Here is a 13508-nt window from a genome sequence, read left to right as displayed (position 1 = left end):
TGCAATACAACACAATACAACATAAAACTAACTTCAATCCAAGCTTATCTTTACAAAACGGCCAGTCACTGAATTACGTAATGGAGGCAGAAGAGTTGGATCTTTTTCTTTTCTTTTCTTTTCTTTTCTTTTCTTTTCTTTTCTTTTCTTTTCTTTTCTTTTCTTTTCTTTTCTTTGCTTTGCTTTGCTTTTCTTTTCTTTTCTTTTCTTTTCTTTTCTTTTCTTTTCTTTTCTTTTCTTTGCTTTTCTTTTCTTTTCTTTTCTTTTCTTCGCTTTTCTTTTCTTTTCTTATTTCACTTTGCTTTATCCCATATTTGTGTACCTTCAAAGTAGACCAGTGATGGAGGCGGAACCTTCGTGCTCGGCCTGCGGTTCCTGCCGGAGGAGTTTATTACCAGGGACGGACAGTCAGATGACATAATGGTAAACATAGTAAGGTGAGTCTCTGTTTACGTCTGACAGCTTGTGCTCGCCTCCAGTTTCACCCTCACGCGGTGGTACTGCAGCTCCGGTGAGACACGATGGCTTTGAGGAGAGTCGGTGAGCAGAGTTTTCTGTTGTTAAGATGACATTGGCCAAGGATGGAGAGAGGCTAACGTTAGCATGTTGCTAACGAGCCCCGGCTCCCTTCACATCAGCTGCTGGCAAACACACAGGCCGCATCCAGCCTGCACTTCAATTATTGCACTTATTAATGTATGTGTCGATGCAGCTGTCCGACAGGCTGACCGTGGCTTCACCGCTGTCATTGTTTAGTGTTTACACTGTTTGTTTATGGATCAAGGAGGTAAACACAAACAACTCAGTCCAGGCTCGGACCCGTTAATTAACAAATCCTCGACTCCAGCAAATCTCATTAAACCTAACTAAAAGTGTCGGACAGCAGAATGAGAAACGGATTTTTAAATTGAATCTGTATTTAAAGTGTTGTTTATTTTTATGTCCTGATATGGCACATCTGTTCACTGATATCAACAATAACTACTTTAAAGTATTTTTTTTAAGTGTTTGTGTTGTTGTTTTGTCCTACTATTGCTCATTTCTTAAAAACACAATATCTGTATTTTTTGTCCTTATTTTAAAAAAGCAGTGTATTTACTACTCCCTACAAGTTTAAAAGAGTGTCCTTATTTAGTTGTAAGCTTAAAGGTGATGTAGTGTTCACAATTCATACAGAGAACATTCCAGGTTTGACTCTGGTTTAGGCTTTGGAGACTTGCCAATGTCCAAAAACATATATTTGAGGTTAATTAGTGACATTAAATTGTCCCTAGTTGTGAATATGAGTGTGTGTGTGTCTGTGTTTTGCCCTGTGATGGCTGGATTGTTGTTGTACACAGTGAATGCACAGTACTGTTGTCACATTATAGAATGATAGTGGCTTTACAATAAAACTTTATTTATTAAATTCTTTTTTTCTTTGCAGATGTGTGTTAACCTTTTAGACAGAACGTCTCTCTTGCTTGCTGTTGGGTTTTGTTTCAGTTGTGTCAGTTAGTTCAGATCGCTGCTTTTCCCTCTGTCATGTGCTCGGACACAACATGGTGAGACGACAGGATTCAGGGGAAAGCGCGATGAGTAACTTGAGACTGATGACGGCGAGTCATCGTTCTGCGCAGAGCTGTATCTGCAGGCAGATGATGTCATGGGGAATTTGGTTCGATGTGCTCATTGCGACGTCGGGTGTCGGACGTAAAAATGATAAATAAACAGGTCACTTCTTGTTATCGATAATACCGTGGAAGTTCTCAGCAGCTGATGCTTTGTTATTCAGTAAGAAATAGCGGTGACAATAAAACGGAATTAAAGAAAATGTTTAAATCCTGGTCACTTCTCTCCTGAATAGTTTGAACAAACAGCTTGACTCAAAGTAGATTATTATGGCCGTTATGGCCTTAAAATCCAAAAAGAAACTGCTTAATTCACTTGTAAGAAATACAATTGGTGCATACATTCAATTAAAGTATGACCCTTCAAGTGAGGGATTTTTATTGATGTTCCGGTCGTATCGCAGCAAAGTGACGTGATGTGACGTGATGTATTCTGTTGACTTTCAGGCTTGAACTTAAATTTATCCTGAATAAGCTTCAAGAGCTGCATGATTTCTCTCATTGCCTATTACAACTGTGATGAATTATAATAGTGTTTGTTTGTTTGTTTGCTTTTCTTACTGTGTTTGATGGAGAAAACCAAAGACAAACTTTTATATTGTGGCTAATATCAGGGTTTTTTTTTTTGTATGTTATGTATCATATTATGTATCATGTGAGCTCGCAGACTAATTTTGATCTGGCTCAGATAAGTGAAATATGTTGACCTACTTTTCATAAAGTTGTGTCTAAGGTGTTGACTTAAATGTGTTGGTTCTAGAAAGCAGTGTGCTGTGTCCTCTCAGATAAGTGTGCATCATAAATATTGGAATTTATATATGAAAAAACCGTTGCAGTACCAATGGTGAAGTCTCCTTTCACATCATCAACAAACGATAATGTATACAATGTAAATGTTCACTGAATGAAGCACAGAAACGGAATCGTGGTGCCGTAATGGTTGTTCAATAATTCATACGTGAAGAAAAGTAAAAGAGGCTCAGCTGTGGAGGAGAGGAAAATCAATAGAAGTGAGAGAGGGAGAGTGCAAATGAACAAGGAAAGAAGTGTGTATAAATTGTAGCTAGAGAGAGAGAGAGAGAGAGAGAGAGAGAGAGGAGTGCAGAGGATCAGACGAGACAGGCGGTCTGGCAGATGGATGGGAACCCCACCCAGGCCTGCTTCCTCTCCGTCTCCTCTGTCCAGCGATAAGCAACTGAAGGAGGAAGTCCAGCATCATTTCACCAGGACATGTGAGGCAGGAAGATTGTTTGTGTTTGCTGATGTGGAATGTTTGATGCTTTGGTCTCGGGGTGAGGAAGAAGCTGGAGGGTCTCTGGTCAGTTTTGAAACTTAGAGTTGACAAAGTCGCTGTTTGATTTTTTTTTTTCCCCAAAGTCCCTGGAAGTGACTTCATGGTATAAATGAATCAGAGTTTTCTGACTGTCAGCTGCGTTTCCATTCTTTGTCTTTGTGGCGCACGCTTCCGCTTTATAGTTTCCTTTTTAATCTATTTTCTTCTTTTACAGTGAAGTCACAAATGGCCTCCATCAGATGACCTAACAGGAGAGACGACAAATTACCCAGCTGAAATTTGACGACGGCTCCTCAAACCGTTTGATTCAAGCTGAGGGCTTTTTGCCAGAGGGAGTGTTTCTGGCTTCATGACATAGTTTTACCACCCAAACTGGATTTTAGTAGCGAGTTTCAGGCTGCTGCCAGAACTGTGAAGCTCTGGCATGAAGCCGATTTCCCTCCACTGACTTTCTGCCACCGATCGCCGTTGAGGAAGGAGCGAACCGGAGCAGTTTGTGAAACCTCCAAGCTGCTCGGATGCGTTTCTCATTTTCATAGATCGCCAGCATAGGAGAAAAGTGTCCGGCTTGACCGCTTTGTGTTTGTTGGGACATGTGGATGCCGCTCACTGGGTTTTTGCACCAATTTTGAGAAACTTGGCAGCTGTAAGTCTTCCAGCTCAGGGAAAAAGGCTCACCCTGGTGCAGCCATGGAGGGTCTTGAGCAACTTGACATGGTGGGTGACATCAGTCCAGCTCTGGAGGCCACGGAGGACTTCATCCACTGCATGGATAGGATGCAAGGCCAAGGCCCGAGTCAAGCTCAGCCTCCCCGTCAGCCGAAGCAGCTGCAGGAGGTTTCCAGCGCGGCGTTGGGAAAGCTGAGTTCCAGCGGCGTGTGGAGCCTTCTGGCCGGAGAGCAGCCGGAGGTGGGGCCTTTGGGCCTGGCCTGGGCCGACAACTTCAGCGTGCTGGGCCTGGGGATGGGTTTGAGGCACGGCAAGCGAAGTCGAGCGCGCTCCACTAACGACCTGGCGGCCCACAGCAAAGATTGCGCCAACAATACCGCCAACTCCTCGTCCAACTCCGTCTTCAAGAAAGGACACAACCGGTCCAGGTCGGACGTCAACTACCGGCCGTCTGCCTACACCGACAACGGGCTGCCCGCAGTGGACTGCAACACACTGAAGAACATGATTCTTAACCACCAGCAAGAAGGTGAGCGTGTAAGAGCTGTCGATGTGTAATGTCACACCTGCACTTTTCCAATCTAAATCTTTACTTTCTTTTTTCATTAAAAATGTGCATCAACGAACAGACGCGACATGAAATGACCAACAGCGATCCTAAATCACCACGAACACCAACAGTCGCCGAAAACAATAACCATCAAACTGCATAGCCAACAATAAGACTTAGATTTAGACTTAGACTTAGACTTTCTTTATTGTCATTGCACAGTACATCACACAGTGAGGAAACTGGCAACGAAATGTCGTTGCTTTAGCAGCCGGTAAAAAAAGGCATTAGAAAAGCGTATTTATATTTTAAAAAGTAGTGCAAACAGACAAACATTTAAAATAAGGTGCATATGAACGTTAAATAAAAGAGCAGGATGAGAAATGGGATAAATTAAGTTGAATAATTGCACAGTGTGATATTACAACCAACAACGATAAGAAACCTCTCAGAAACAGCTCTAGCCACAACACGAACAATCACACGCTGCGATGGCGGTCAGACTGCAGGAAGGTATAACGTTGCGCTTGCGTACACAAAGTTGAGAGCAACACAATGTCAGCTGATATTTGTGCTCACCAGAAGACCCGTCTTTCAGGTCCTTTGTCCCTTTATCTGTCTCCGAAATTATGTGAACCAAGAAAGCGTCTGCCGTGTTCCTGACATCATCTTGTGCCAATGTCACGAGATTATCAGTGTTTATCACTTGACTGTTACACCCTTATGGTCGTCATTTTTTTTTTTTTTTTTTGTCTAATTGGAGTGAACTCACACTTTTTAAAAACTACATTTGCCTAATTGGACGTTTGTGTTCTGGAGAGTTGCTTTGACTCATTGATCATCATGTCATGTCCGCTGGCCACCGGCTCAATGAACCTGAAGTATTCCTAATTGCATCTAACAAGTTGGCCCTTACCTGCCAGAGACATACACGCCTCCTCCTCCTCCTCCTCCTCCTCCTCCTCCTCCTCCTCCTCCTCCTCCTCCTCCTCCTCCTCTGATTGACTGTCCACTCACTGAAATCCTTTCTCAGTCTTTTTAGAGGCTTTAAGATGACAGAAGTTCCAGAGCATTGGAGCTGCAGACCGGGGCGTGTGCTGTACTCAGGTTGAAGCATCCTCAGAAACAGCAATAATGATAGAAGATGATGATAACTCAAAATGACACAGCTGTGCTATGACACAGTATTCAGGCTGAGAGCCCAACACACACACACACACACACACGCACACACATGCCCTATGCACCATTTGTTTGTGTGTTTTCGCTATCTGAAGGCCTAAGGAGATCCTAAAGGATCCTGAGGGATAATAGCCTGTAATCCTGTCAGCAAATGGACTCAAATGAGGCGAGAGAAGAGGCAACCCAATTACCCGGCCCCTGATACTGGCAGGATTATTTAGTATTAGCATATGTGTGAAAAGACATCGGGCTATTTAGTTTGGCTCGATGTCTACTGAAAGGAGAGAAGTAGGAAAGGGACGGTAATAAGCAGAAGGCACAGTGATTTAGCCCGGCCTTACGATGTCTCTTCATTCACATTAAAAAAAAAAAAAAAAATGACCTGTTTGCCTTTCCATTAATGACAGCTGGGGATCTTTAGATGGTAAATAGAAAGGATGATGACTGTTTTCCAAACGCAATACGCATGCATATGTGGACCCAAACAGGCTTTATATGTGGCTTTTATTGAGATTCACTTATGTTTCCCCACTTTGCCAACTTAACTGTTAAAAGCTTCATTGATCAGAAATGATGTCACCGGACTCTGGAGACTCTCTTCTGTTTTTATAGTTGCACCATTCCAGGAGTTTTAAAGACCAGCAATAAGCCATAAGTGAGGAAAGAATTCATATTGTGTGTCTCAATCTGGGGAAGACAATTTCATACTAGAGAGGAAATGTTCACTTTAAAATATCTTAATTCAAAAAGATTATAAATCGTTGGATGAGTCTGATGATGATTAGAGTAATGTTTCCCTATTTTAGGTCACTTTCTCAATGACTTAGACACACACTGTCACAAAGTAGTGGTGATGGAGCTCCGCTGGGGGCGAACCACGCCATTGGACAGACGTGGACGGCGACCGAACGACCACATTTGCTGTCGGAAGACAAATCAGCGGTAACAGCTGGGCTCAAGCCTTGTCATTGCTCCTCAGCGGCATGAGGCCGAGCTCAGCCGATGGCCGATACTCTGCCAGTGTTAACAACATTACTGTGCAGCTATGGGAAATTTTAAAACGAAATCTAAAATTATTTAGATACAAAAACAGACAATGAATAACTAACGTCTGTGCTACCAGGGAGGATCGGCTTGTTTTATTGATATACATTTATTTATATATACTCCACATAGCGCTATTATATTAATGTACTTGACGCTGTCAGCGCTGTGCGGGTCAGTCTGATCATGAGTCTGATGAGGTTCAGATGAAGATTCATCAGTGAGTTGGAGGAAGAAGACGACGCTCCAGATGATAGTTGTGATAAATAGTCAGGCATCTTTCATGTTGCTGTCCGGAAGACTGACTTAGTTCATTAATGAGGTTCTTCTTCTCGAGTAAACGTGAGTCTTGTTAAAAAACATTTTCTCATCACTACAGATAACAACAATATGTAACCAAGTCCAACAAAATGAATAAATGTTTAATATAGTCATTATGAATTACAGTCATTACTTTGCCTTCTTGTGGATAAACCAATACACGTTGTTGTAGAATGTACTTTTGTTGTTTTTTACAGCACTGGTGCGTAAATCCTTCAACATTTGATCATGCACAGGTTTACGTCTGGGCTCATGTTGGAGAGTTTGTTAACTGCACTGAGAGAGAAGCATTAATTCTGGTGGAAGGCTCGTGTGTGTGTGTATATGTCAGGTTATAGCCGCGTGCAATGTCAAAACCTACCAGGTAGAGATGAAGGCTAATTGAACCGAGCACTTTTCCTCGCCACAATGCCTCATTCTCATCTCGGCCCTCCCAAGCGTGAACACTGCCAATCAGCCCGACTTGATTCCGGCGAAGCACATTTGCATATTCATTTGTTCCTTTTAGTAAAAAGGTTTGTTAGCATGCACACTCGGAGACCCAGGGCGACACCGTGTCCGCTGCTTGTTTTGATAAGATTGATGAGGCACTGCAATCCCCCCCCCCCCCCCCGTTTTGTTTTAAACTTTTCCTGCCCTGAGCGATTTGGCACGTTAAAGAAACAAAATGCTACATCTCGCAATTACACAATTTGTCAGATTGTTTTGTGGGTTTATTTTAAATGATTGTTGGTATTGTTAAGTAAACCTGTCTGTTCAGTAACCATTGATTGATGGATCTGCAGGTTAAAATAATTAGTCTGCGTGTCGAGGTGTAAACTGAATTTTAAGCATTTAGTAAAAACTGGATTCATTTGAGTTGATTTTGTTGCATGTGACATGTCACATGGCCAATTCGGTTATATAAAGTGAAACCACATATTAAAAGGGAGTCGAGGCCTTTATTTTATTCAGCGTAGACTTTGTCTAGGTTTAGAGCATTTCACTATTTATCAGTGCTTGAACATTTTCTCCACAAAACTAAAATGTGATCTTATGCACTTTTAACAATGCTGCTGTTTTTAACTCATTTATACTACAGGAGCCAGAAAGAGTTTGTCAAAAACATTCATAATATGGTATATTCAAATCACTTCCAAGCTTCTTTCATTTCATAGCAAGTCTTTGTATTTCATGACAATAGAAACCCCACATAGAAACTTTCACACTATAACATCTGGATTTGTTGCTCTTGTGTGGCTTTTTTTTATGTCCTTTCACCCCAATGAAATGTTTGTCTAGTATTTGACCTTTTGTGTCTGATGCATATTACTTGAAATATACGTATATAGATATTTTTAGCAATCCTTCATGAATCGAACATATAATACAAATCGTTTTACAATGGCCTGATATTTAACATTTCGTTTTTGTCACGTGCCAGTTGATTGTGAAAAAAACTGAATCTTGTATAGTATAGTAATATGTAGATGTAATAGTGTATATAAAGGTTTTTTAAAGGGCTGATAGTAGTTTATCAATGTTTGTAATGCATTTATTTTTAAAGAAAAACTTCGGTGAGAGTACTTTTTTTTTATTATTATTATTATCATCTTGAATGCATTAAGGTAGTTTGAGCAAATGCAAACTATCGTGACCCCCACGTATCGATCACAAAATGTTACCAAAAAACTATTTTTTAAGTCAAAACCAGTGTCACTAAAATCATTATTAAATGTTTTATTTTATATCACCAGTGTTCACCCCTGGCACTGACACATTTTACATCATTTTGGGGATTTCCCATCAAAAATGTTATTTTAAAATGTTTAAATCTAGAATGCAAGAGGAAGAGCAATGTACATGTAGGCCAATGACTTAACCAAAAAATATAAACTGGAAAAATAAAAGAATTTGCAAAGTGTGTGCAGTAAGAAATAGGGAAAAATTGACATAGAAAAATTAGGTTAAAAAAAACAACTTTCATATCAGCAGACGAGGAAAGATTAGAGAGAAATGGCCTCCAGATTAGGGAAGTCGGTCAGGCGACTTGCTGCAGCCTTTAACAATACTGTTTCTTCCTGCTGTGGTGACATGACTAAAGATGGCCGTCTCTTAGCAAAATACTCCCCCTCAGCTCTCAGCCAGAAGACTGTGATAAGCTGCTTTGTTTAAGTGACTGACCAACCTTGATTACATTTCCTGGCTCTTCCATGTAACGAGGAGGAAAGGCTGCAGAAACCTTTCAGTTTTCAAAAAGAAAACATCAGATGATATTCTTCAAACTGACTTCTAACATACGGTAATTGACCTGTACAAGTATAATAGAAACAACAACAAACCCTTGATGTGTAACTGGTCAAAAAAAGGGTCTTTGTACAAATAATGTTTTCCCTGATCAAACGCGCATTAATCGCCTAATCGTTTCTTTCTTTCCCCTCCTCCTCCTTCACTGCTCAGCACATGCAAGCAGCAGCAGCAGTGTGGTGAAGCAGGGCGAGATGGAGCAGCGCGAGGGGCCCCGGGGCCGCTGGACGCCCTGCCACGTTGAGCTGACGCCTTGCGAGCTCCGGCTGTACACGCTGGACAGCAGTGCCAACCGCCAGCTGGGCACCGCCTACTCGCTGTCACACTGCCAGAGCGTCATCTCCCCGGCGCCCTGCAGCCAGCCCGGCCAGATCGCCCAGCCCGCCGACCAGCGCACGCTGCAGGCCCTGTTCTTCAACAGCACGCGTCTCCAGCTGAGGGCGGCCAGCCAGTGGGAGGCCGCGGAGTGGCGGCGGCTCGTGTGGGAGAAGGTGCAGGCGGCGCGACCCGCCAGGCAGGAGAAGCGCCAGCATAAGAGCGTGGTGGGAAATCAGCAGGTTGCCAAGTTCCCCGCCCCCGTGTCGCCCTCGTCGTCGCCGTCGCCGTCCGGGCTCGACACCAGGCCCGACGGCGACGCCCCCCGCCCCGGCGGAGGCCACGCGGTCCCTCCAGTCGAGTTCTGGCGTCCCGAGCAGGCCCACCACGCTGCCTCTGTTCACCCAGCGCTGCCAGGACGTCCTCAGAGCCGGTCTTCTGCACCAGCTGGCGGACCAGAACAGCTGGCGAGCCCTCAGGTTTGTCCTCACCAGATCGGCTCTCCGGGCCTTCCCCGCAGAAGGCCGCGGGTGCGTGTCGCAGCCCGTCCTCCAGTATTCCCTGGCAACCTGTGTGGCTGTGCAGCACGAGCCTGAGCCGGAGAGCGGAGAGCCGTGGACTGACAGGGGGGAGTTTTTCCAGGTGGTCTTCCCCAAAGAGGTGCTCCGACTCCGGGCGGGAGACCAGCTCAAGGCCCAGGAATGGGTGGAGGCTCTGCGGGAGGCGGCCGGAGTGCAGAGGCCTGCACAAGAAGGAGGGAGAGAATCAGGAGAGGGGCCACCTGGTCTCCAAGGGGTGCTGCTGAGATCCAAACCCTCCAGAGACCGAAGGCAGAGGGACGCCCAGAGAGCCAAGCGCCAGTCGGTCACCACCAGTTTCCTCAGCATTCTCACCTGTCTGGCCGTGGAAAAGGGGCTCACCGCTCAGAGCTTCAAATGTGCAGGTGAGTTGCAATTAAAACACGCGTACATCCACGCAGCACCTGTTAGACACAACAATCTGTGACAAGACGTCACGTCTCGCTGTCCAGCTGGGCTGAGGACCCCTTTTGTGTGGCGTTTGCATGTTCCTCCTGTGCGTGGATAGGATTCTTAAATAGTTTTGGGCCCATATGTGGGTCACTAAGCAAACAAAAGACAAAGTGTACAGTTGCACGTGGTTCTGCTTATGTTACTTGCTCTTATTACCATTGCATGTATGGAAAAATGGCACCGTTTAGTGACACAAAGAGTCACCTGCATGTCACATTGGACTATCGTAATGAGTGTACAAATAATGGAAACGGTTGAGTCAGATAGTTGTCATGATGCAATAATTGCAATCAATTGGTAGGTGATTATTGTCCTATGATCGATGTTAAATTGTAAACTGTTAAAGCATTATACCGCATGTTGCGTACTCATTTAAATAATAATACATGCACCCCTGTTGGACACATACGTGGCTGATCTGTTATGATTTAGTATATTCCTGAAAGCTCTTTTGTGTTTTTCTGAACCCACTTTTTTTTTTTCAAAGCCACGTTCATTACCACCTCTCCCTTCTTTGTTATTATTATTATTATTCAAGGTAGTCTTCATACGGGGCACTTGGTTAGCCTCATAAATGGCAGGCGGTGCTTTTACTCTCCATGGGTGTGAATCATTGGCTTCCTCCCTCTCTCTCTCTCTCTCTCTCTCTCTCTCTCTCTCTCTCTCTCTCTCTCTCTCTCTCTCTCTCTCTCTCTCTCTCTCTCGCTCTCTCTCTCTCTCTCTCCCCCTCTCTCTCCCTCCCACCTCTTTAGAAAGGCTTTGAATAATGACCGCTCACCTCCTTTTTTTTTTTATTTGTAACAACTGGCTTATTAATGCAGGGCTGATTTGAAAGGCCAGCTGAAACAGGAACAAGGGACAGGGGCCGTCTGGGGCCAACTGATGGTAATTGGTAGGCTTAAAGCACCGGAGGAGAGGAAAAAAATGGATGAATGAATGAATGAATGAATGAGAGTGAATGAAAGAGGCCTGGGGATGCGACAGTGGTCAGCCGCGATCGTCGCCGTTTAAAGGACTTCTGGGTTGCGCTGGATGGAAGGGACAGCTGGATACATCCATTCTCTATGCGGGGAACACCTTTCCTCACTCCCTCCAGTTAGTTCCCTCGTTTTCTTCTCTTTTAAGTTCACGCTTGTAGCCTTTCCCTCCTTTTGTCTCTCCCTCTCTTGCCTTCTGAACCTCCTGCTGTGTTACTTGGTTGCAACTGAAAAGTGCTTTGCACAACTTATATTCAGGGTCTTTGAAACATTTTGTAAAATCTGTCTTTTTTTAATAAAGGTTCCCAAATTAATGAGTTACATTTTTATCCATTTTCCAAGGAAATGTGTCTGAACCTTTTACTGCCGATAGTAAATGCGACCAGGTTTATCTTCTATTTCTTTATTATTTAATTTTTAATGTCATCATTTTGATGTCCTTTTTTGGTTTAAGTGGTTTTTTTAAGTGGTTGTTTAAGGAGAGGAGAAACAAATTCTAGTAATATGACTGAAACATTTATTTACCAAGTAGAATTGAAATGTTATAATATATTGAAATATTAGAAGTTATATGTTAAACATTTTCAGGGTTTTTTTTTGTGTGTGTATGTCCTTCCGTCAGATTACAAAGATATAACACTAAACATCCCCGCCATAAAGCAGTTTAGGTGTGTTTGAATCTGCTATCGGCCATAATAAGTCCTGTCGACAACACAAACCCAATTTATCGAAAGCGCTGATCGTCTGGTGTTAATCTGAAACTGATGGGATTGTTTCTCAAGACAACGACGACTCTAAAGAAGATCTTTTGATAGTTGCGACTGCAGCGTCGAATGTTCAGTATGCTTCTTAGGTGTTATCTCTTTGAACTTGTTTCAAGTCTCCCCCTTTGCATATGCATGCTACTTCCATACATACAGGGGTAATTAGTTATTTAACATCAAAATGTTAAATTTATTCAACTGATTATATATGAGAATTACTGCATTTTAGATTCCCTTTTGAAGCAAACGGTGTCCGTTTGAAGACTGTGACTCCACACCAAGCTCATCACCCCCCCCTCCACCCCCCCCTCCCCCCCACCCCACCAAACCACCACAAACACACCGTCTGGAGTGTGTCCTTAGGTGAGGTGACCCCTGTTGTAGCAGTGGAGCACTATCCCAGGCCCCCGATGGGACACGTGAATCTGCTGGATGGGGTGGGGGGGGGGCGTTTGTGGGAATCAGTAGATATTTGGGAAGTGATTAAGTAAGAGGTGGATTCACATCAAAAGATGAACGCACGCAACCGCGCGCACGCTTTCTCACTTTCTTGCTCATAGTACTCTCCAATTGTCCACGTTTATTATTTGAGCGTTTTTAACTGGTATGAATGAGGCACATCAAAGCTCAGGCTTCTTTTCGTCTTTCGTTTTAATTCACATGTGCACATTACACACACGCACACACACACACACACACACACACACACACACACACACACACACACACACACACACACACACACACACACACACACACACACACACACACACACACACACACACACACACACACACACCCAGTGTCCTGTCAGAGGTGTGGTGGTTTGAACCAGTGGCGGGCAGATGAAAGCATGAGCCCCTTTTTGCCCTGATGTCCCCCTCCTTCTGTTTCTCTCGCTCTCTCTCTCACTCTCTCTCTCGCTCTCTCTCTCGCTCTCGCTCTTGCTCTCTCTCTCTCTCTCTCTCTCTCTCTCTCTCTCTCTCTCTCTCTCTCTCTCTCTCTCTCTCTCCCCGGTCAAAGTGACCCTCTCTCACTACAGAGAGCCGCGGTACAATCGGTAGACCTTTGAGCTATGTTTGAATTCCCATTCATCTTTCACTCAGTCCCGCTCTCTCTTCATCCCAGAAAGACACATAAAAGATCAGAGCCTCGTGGAAAACACTGTTGTTACTGTGTGCTGATAATGGAGGAAGAAAGGTGCAGCTGAAACTGTCAGTAGATTCTCCAAGGAATTAACAGTGTCGCATCAAAAACACTGAAAAAGAGCTGAGGCAACAATCCCTCATAGATCGTCATTAATCTCACTATTTACAAACCAACACACTTGGCGATTATTGTCTTTTCTTTCTGTAAATATTTAAATGAATATAATGATACGATGCAATTGAAGGATTCATTTTTTTTATTAACTACGGGTTATGGCTTTAGTGTAAACATACTGTATTACACTCCTTAATAACCT

At 43.7% G+C, this 13508-nt stretch overlaps 1 protein-coding gene across 1 annotated transcript in view; it reads left to right on the top strand.

The window, feature by feature from the left end:
- The first annotated feature begins 422 nt into the window (after nt 1-422).
- Nucleotides 423-13508, top strand: part of plekhm3 (pleckstrin homology domain containing, family M, member 3) — a 33265-nt gene continuing 20179 nt past the window's right edge. Inside the window, 4 exon segments of the mRNA XM_080497593.1 lie at nt 423-540; nt 3119-4102; nt 9110-9594; nt 9596-10214. Of these exon segments, the coding sequence (XP_080353719.1) occupies nt 3595-4102; nt 9110-9594; nt 9596-10214 (1612 nt within the window). The 5' untranslated portion in view covers nt 423-540; nt 3119-3594.

The sequence above is a fragment of the Blennius ocellaris genome (assembly GCF_963422515.1).
Source record: "Blennius ocellaris genome assembly, chromosome: 6".
Lineage (NCBI taxonomy): Eukaryota > Metazoa > Chordata > Actinopteri > Blenniiformes > Blenniidae > Blennius > Blennius ocellaris.
This window is presented reverse-complemented; position numbering and strand designations above follow the sequence as displayed.